Source organism: Thamnophis sirtalis, unplaced genomic scaffold (genome assembly GCF_051295495.1).
Source record: "Thamnophis sirtalis isolate CommonGarterSnake01/CBP01778 unplaced genomic scaffold, rThaSir2_p1.2 scaffold_4, whole genome shotgun sequence".
Classification (NCBI taxonomy): Eukaryota; Metazoa; Chordata; class Lepidosauria; order Squamata; family Natricidae; genus Thamnophis; species Thamnophis sirtalis.
The window spans coordinates 142,083,519-142,089,855 of record NW_028261384.1 but is presented as its reverse complement, the minus strand read 5'-3'; the positions used below and the strand labels follow the sequence as shown (position 1 = coordinate 142,089,855).

At 57.1% G+C, this 6,337-nt stretch overlaps 1 protein-coding gene across 1 annotated transcript in view; it reads right to left on the bottom strand.

Moving 5' to 3' along the window:
• The window catches only part of LOC148046934 (uncharacterized), a 10,823-nt gene extending 9,848 nt beyond the window's left edge, over positions 1-975 (bottom strand). The window contains exon 1 of the mRNA XM_087715035.1: positions 902-975. Within this exon, the coding sequence (XP_087571161.1) occupies positions 902-975 (74 nt within the window). The remainder of the gene's footprint in view (positions 1-901) is intronic.
• Positions 976-6,337: the final 5,362 nt, after the last annotated feature.

Genomic DNA, 6,337 nt, shown 5'->3' with positions numbered 1-6,337 from the left:
CCCCACCAATGGGTTTGCCACCCCCTCCCCCCGAATCCCCCTCCCAAGTGAGCCACCTTGTGGAGGGCACAAAGGGGAAGGGTCCCAAGAGATGGAGTGTGTGTGTGTTTGTGTGGGGAGGAGGTGTTGTGTGTGTGTGTCTGTGTGTTTAAATAACAAATTTAAATCAGATTGCAGATTAACCGCTGCAAATTTGCAATACATTGCAAGTCCCCAGAGGTGCTTATCAAAGCATGTTGGACTCCCTCCCTCCCTCCCTCCCTCCCTGTGTGTGTGTGTCTGTGTGTGTGTGTGTGTTCTCCCCCCCTGCAAGGTAGACCAGGTCTGGAACACTTAGGACTACAAGGATTTCTGCTTTAGTGTTGCAAGGTGTATTGATTTTGACAAGGGGTGGTGGTACCCCATCCCCTCTAATTTAGCCTCCCACATCCCCTTTTCTCTTTTTGGGGAGGGGCTTACTACCCCCCCCCCCGGGTGAAAGGAGGGGGCCAGAGGGTCAGCAATTCTTCCAACCGTCTCTCCCCCTCCCATTTTACACCCGGCCTCCGAAAACGTGCTCCAAACTCTCCTTTGTCCTACCTGGACCCGAACTTCGGATCCGGCAGGAAGCGCCGAATTCGCACCCACGTCCCGTCTCTTGCGCGGGAGGCCCTAACGCAGGTCGTCCTCAATTTACGCCCGTTCATTGAATGACCGTTTCAAAGTGACAACGGGCACCCTTCGGGCCGCGTTTCACACTTAACGACCGATGCAGCGTGCCCCAGGTCCAAAATCCAATGGCCGACTCGCATTTATGACGGTTGCCACTCACGGAAGGTGGCGCGGTCCTCTCTTTTGCGACCTTCTGAGAGGCCGAGTCGGCGGTGACGCCGGGCTCGCTTAACGACCGTGTGCGACTCACTGAACCACGAAGGCAGGAACACCGTTAAATGGGACGAAACTCCCTTCGCAAGAGTCTCGTTTAGCAACAGACATTTAGGGGCTCAGTGGCGGTCGTAAATCGAGGACTGGTTGAACAGCAGTCCCCTCCCTCCAAACCAGCCTGGTCCCTTCCAACTTCAGCTGTTTTGGGGGTCCCCCTCTGCAGCGAAGAGCCGTGCCACCCCGGGTGCCAATCTATTTGGGGGGGGTCTCCCTGCCTGAGCTCCCCCTCCCCGATTGTCCGATTCTTGCAATGGGACCCCCTCAAATTGCCACGAATTCTAAACCACCGACCACACGAATGCCCCACGTCACGGCTTGGGGAGGGGTCCATTGGGCACTGCCCCCACCCCAATTCTCACCCTTTGCTTGGCAAAACTAGAAGAGAGGCCAAGGATGATGGGAGCTGGAATCTATCGTAGTCCTTCCTTCCTTCCTTCCTTCCTTCCTTCCTTCCTTCCTTCCTTCCTTCCTTCCTTCTTTCTCCTTTCCTTCCTTCTTTTCCTTCCTTCCTCTTTCCTTCCTTCCTTCCTTTCTTCCTTCCTTCCTTCCTTTCTTTCCTTCCTCTTTCTTTCCTTCCCTCTTTCTTTCTTTACTTCCTTTTCCTTTTCCTTCCCTCTTTCTTTTCTTTCCTTCCTTCCCTCTTTCTTTCCTTCCCTCTTTCTTTCTTTCCTTCCTTCCTCCCTTCCTCTTTCTTTTCTTCCTTCCTCTTTCTTCCTTCCTTTCTTTCCTTCCTTCCTCTTTCTTTCCTTCCCTCTTTCTTTCCTTCCTTCCTTTCTCTTCCTTTCTTCCTTCCTTCTTTCCTTCCTTCCTTCCTTTCTTTCCTTGCTTCCTTCCTTTCCTTTCCTTCTCTTTCTTTCTTTCTTTCCTTCCTTCCTTCCCTCTTTCTTTCTTTCCTTCTCTCTTTCTTTCTTTCCTTCCTTCCTCCCTTCCTCTTTCTTTTCTTCCTTCCTCTTTCTTCCTTCCTTTCTTTCTTTCCTTCCTTCCTCTTTTTTCCTTCCCTCTTTCTTTCTTTCTTTCTTTCCTTCCTTTCCCTTCCTTTCCTTCCCTCTTTATTTCTTTCTTTCCTTCCTTCCTTCCTTCCTTCCTTCCTTCCTTCCTTCCTTCCTTCCTTCCTTCCTTCCTTCTTCCTTGTTCAAGCCATGTGTTCAAAAGTGGGGGAGGGCTTCAAGACTTCAGCTGTCCATCAGAGAAGAGCAACAAAGGTGATGAGGGGACCAGAGGCTAAAACATACGAAGAACGGTCGCAGGAATTGGGGATGTCTCGTTTAATGACAAGAAGGACCAGAGGGGGGGGAACATGATAGCATCTTCCAATATTGGGGGGGGGCTGCCCCAAAGAAGAGGAGGGGGTCCCCTGTTCTCCAAAGCCGCTGAAGGCAGGACAAACAGAATCAGAATAACAGAGTTGGAAGGGACCTTGTAGGTCATCTAGTTCAACCCGTCCCAGGACAAGAAGCAATGGATGGAAACTAATCAAGGAGAGAACCATCCTGGAATTCAGGAGGGAATTTCCTGGCCGTGGGAACCAGGGGAACTACCTGCCACTAGATGTTGGGTCTGATCCATCGTTGGAGGTTTTCTGGACAACCGTTGGTCTGGAATGATTTAGGTTCTCCTGCTTGAACAGGGGGTTGGACTAGAAGACCTCCAAGGTCCCTTCCGACTCTTAAATTCTCTATTCTCTCCTTCCGATGTTCATATCCCGCATTCTCTTCTTGGCCCACTTTGGATTCCAAAGCTAACTGTATTCCAGACAATAAGCCACGATTGATGGTTTCCGAGGACTGCCGGCGGGCAATGGCGGCTTATTTCACAAGCCATCATTCCTCCCATCGAGATAACAAGCCGAAATCTTCACCTCGGAGGCAGGTGGAGTCCCGGGTTTTTAGAAGACTGGAGAGCCATCAACACGGACATTTTGGGGGACTACAACTCCCAGAATCCCCCATGCTGCGTTCTGGAAGCGGAAGCCCCCTATTTTGGGGAGGGGGGGGATTTATAGCCCTAAATTGATTGTTGGGATTAATCAATTGGTCTCTTGAGGGGGTGGGCTGCCACTTGGGGGTCTGGTCTGCACGACTGGTCTGTTTCCTGCGGACTCAGCCCCCCCACCCTTCTCCAGAGGTGCCCCTCCTCAATTCCTTCGGCCGCATCCAGAAAGGGTCTCTTGAGGGGGGGGGCGCTGCCACTTGGGGGGGTCTTGCCTTCTTTCCGCTTCTTCTCTCACACCCTCGGTTTTTGGGGAGGGGCTGCCACTTGTAGGGGGTCTGGCCTGAGCCCCCCACCCTCCTCCAGAAATGCCCCCTCCTCAATTCCTTCAGCCGGCGTCCAGAAGGGTCTCTTGAGGCTGCCACTTGGGGGGTCCAGGTTCTTTCTGCTTCTTCCCCCACCCCTCGGCCTTAAGGGGGGCCCTGCCATTTGGGGAGGGGTCGGGCTTGAGCCCCCCTACCCCTCCTCCAGAGGCGCCCCCTCCTCAATTCCTTCAGCCGGCGTCCAGAAGGGTCTCTTGAGGCTGCACTTGGGGGGGTCTTTCTGCTTCTTCTCCCACCCCTCGGCCTTAAGGGGGCCCCTACTTGGGGAGGGGTCGGCTTGAGCCCCCCCTACCCTCCTCCAGAGGCGCCCCCTCCTCAATTCCTTCCGCCGCGTCAGAAATGGTCTCTCCAGGTCGGGCTGCCTGCCACTTGAGGGGTGGGGGTCTTCTTCGCCCCCCCATTCCCCTCTCCGGAGGCGGCCCCTCCCGCGCGGCCCCGGTCCCCCCGCCCCCCGCGCGCGGCGCCCGCCCCCCGCCCCTGACGCGGCCGCTGATGCGGGCGGTGGGCGAGGCAGGCGGAGCGGGCGAGCGAGCGAGCAGCGGCGGACGGAGCAAGCGGCGGCGGGGGTCGCATCTCTTGCCTGCCCGCAGCCCCCCTCCTCCTCCTCCCCCCCCCATGGCCTTGGGTTGAGGCTGAGAGACGCCTCCTCCCGCGCCCCCCCCCCCTCCCCAGGATGCGGCCAGCGCGCGCGGAGGGCGGCGGAGGCGGAGAACCCCGCGCGGCGGCTGCACCCCGAGAGTCGGTCGGTGAGCGCGGAGCTCAGAGGCGGCGGCGGCGGCGGCGCGGCGGCTCTTTCTTCTCCTCCTCCTTCTCCTCTTCTCCATCCTTCTCTTCTTCATCCTCCTCCTCCTCCTCTCCTCCTGCTGAGGCCGGTAAGCATCCACGGAGCGGTTGAAATGGGTGGGTGGGCGAACAGAGGGAGACCCCCCTCCTCCTCCTCCGACTCCGGCATCGCTTCTCTTCGTCCCCTCCATCCTTCCTTCTCCTCCTCTTCCTCTTTTTCCCCCTCCTCCTCTCCTCCCTGCTGAGGCCAGTAAGCATCCCCCCCCCTCCCCGAGCGGTTGGAATGGGTGGGTGGGCGCTAGCCAGGGAGAGACCCCCCTCCCTCCCTCCTTCCCTCCCTCCTCCGACTCCGGCCTCGCGTCTCTCCTCTTCCCTGCGCTTCGTCCTCCTCGGCTGGTCCTCTCCATCCTTCCTTCTCTCCCTTCCCCTCCCCTCAAATCCGCATCTCGCAGGCTGGAAACCCCCCCACCCCACCCGCCGCCTTTCCCCCCCCCTTCCCCATCCATCCCCCCAGCTCCCGCTGGCGTGGAGCCGTTGAGGGGAGGGGGCGCAAGGCCCCGAGGGCTCCTTTCACGCGCCTTCTCCCCCCCTTCCCCAAATTAGAGCCAGCCCTCCCCTCCCCTCCCCTATCCATCCCCAGCTCCGAAATTCCCCCCTCCCCTTGGCGTGGAGAATTGATGGGGGGCAAGGTCCCGAGGGCTCCTTCCACGCGCTCGCCCTCCCCCCCCTCCCCAAATCAGGACAGCCCTTCCCCTCCCCCCACCCATCGTTATCGCTCCCAACCGAGGCATATCTGCTCCCCATCCCCCCCCCACCCCGGGTAGATTTTCCTGCGGCGGGGTTTTTTTTTCCTCCTGAAGCCCACCCACCCTCCTTTTGCTCCATCCGTCCTCTTTAGATGCTCAGCAAACCCCCCCCCCCGCTTTTCCAGCTGTTCCTTCCATTTTGCCGGCACCTCCGGGACACCTGGACAGCTGTCCGCGCTCCTCTCCCCATCCTTGGGGGGGGGTCCCCTCCACTCCCTTGCACCCGTGTCCCCCCCCACTCCTCCGCCCATTCCCCCCCTTTCCCCCCAGCTTTGGGTTCCCCGGAGGCTGAACGTGGCTTTGGCACGGGGAGGGGGGGGGGCGCAGTGAGTGAGGTGCTGACACACACAACACACACTGCCTGGCAAGCTAGCCCCCCCCCCCCCTCTTCACTCCCTGCCGGTTGGAGGGGGGGTGCAGAACAGAGAAGGAGATTGGGGGGGGGCACATGCCGGATGGGGGTGGGGGAAGGAGCAGCTGTGATGAGAGAGGCAGAGATGGTGGGGAGCAGAAGGGAGGCCTTGGTGTTTGTGTGTGTGTGTGTGTGTGTTGGGGGCTTCTGGAGCCCCCCCCAAAAGCAGGTGGGGGTTTGTGGGGATGCTACAAGAGGGGGGGGATCTGGAAACAACCGTCTCTAGACGATTCCTGGAAAGAAGGAGGTGTAGAGAGAGGAATCAGAGGCAGAGAAAGAGTCTCTTCTCCCCCCCCCCCCGTGATGAGAAAGCCACTGGGGAGGGGGTCTCCCTTTAATCCTGTCCAAAGACCCCCCCACACCCCTCTTTTTTCCCCCCAGGCTTCTTTCTCGCAGCCGGGAAAGGAGATTCGGTGGCTTCCCCTGGGTGCAAAATCTCAGATTGGGGGCAAAGCAAGCAGAAAATCCCCCTCCCCACTTTTAAGAGGTTGGGGGAGGGGAGAGAAAGGCCAAATGGGGTATGGAGGGAGAAATCCCCCCCCCATTGTGGAAACTAAATGAAGTTCTTTCTCAAACTCTGTTGGGGAGGGGGGTGGCCCCATTTGCAGGCTCTGGGGAAAACGGTGGTGGTGGTCCTGGGTTCAAGGCCTCAAACCCAGCCTTGCCAAGTTATCCAGAAATGAATCCGTTCCCCGATTGAAAGACCCCCCAAGCATTCTGGGACCCAGCTGCCCCTCGTTCTGTCTGGGGAGGGGGCTTCGGAGCCTCAGCTTCTCTCCCCTCCCCTCCCCTCCTCCTCCTCCTCCTCCTCCCCCTCCTGGAAGTCTAATTGAGCACATGTTCCAAAAATGGGACATTGCAAAATAATAATAATAACGATAAGAATGATAAGAATGATGAGAATAAGAAGAATCAGTGGTATTTGTTGATGCCTTTTTGAATGTCCAGTTGACAGTTTCATGTTTAATGAATAAAGTAGAATAATAATAATAATAGGAATAAGAAGAATAAGAATAGGAATAAGAAGAATCAGTGGTGTTTGTGATGCATTTTTGAATGTTCAGTTGACAGTTTCATGTTTAATGAATAAAGTAGAATAA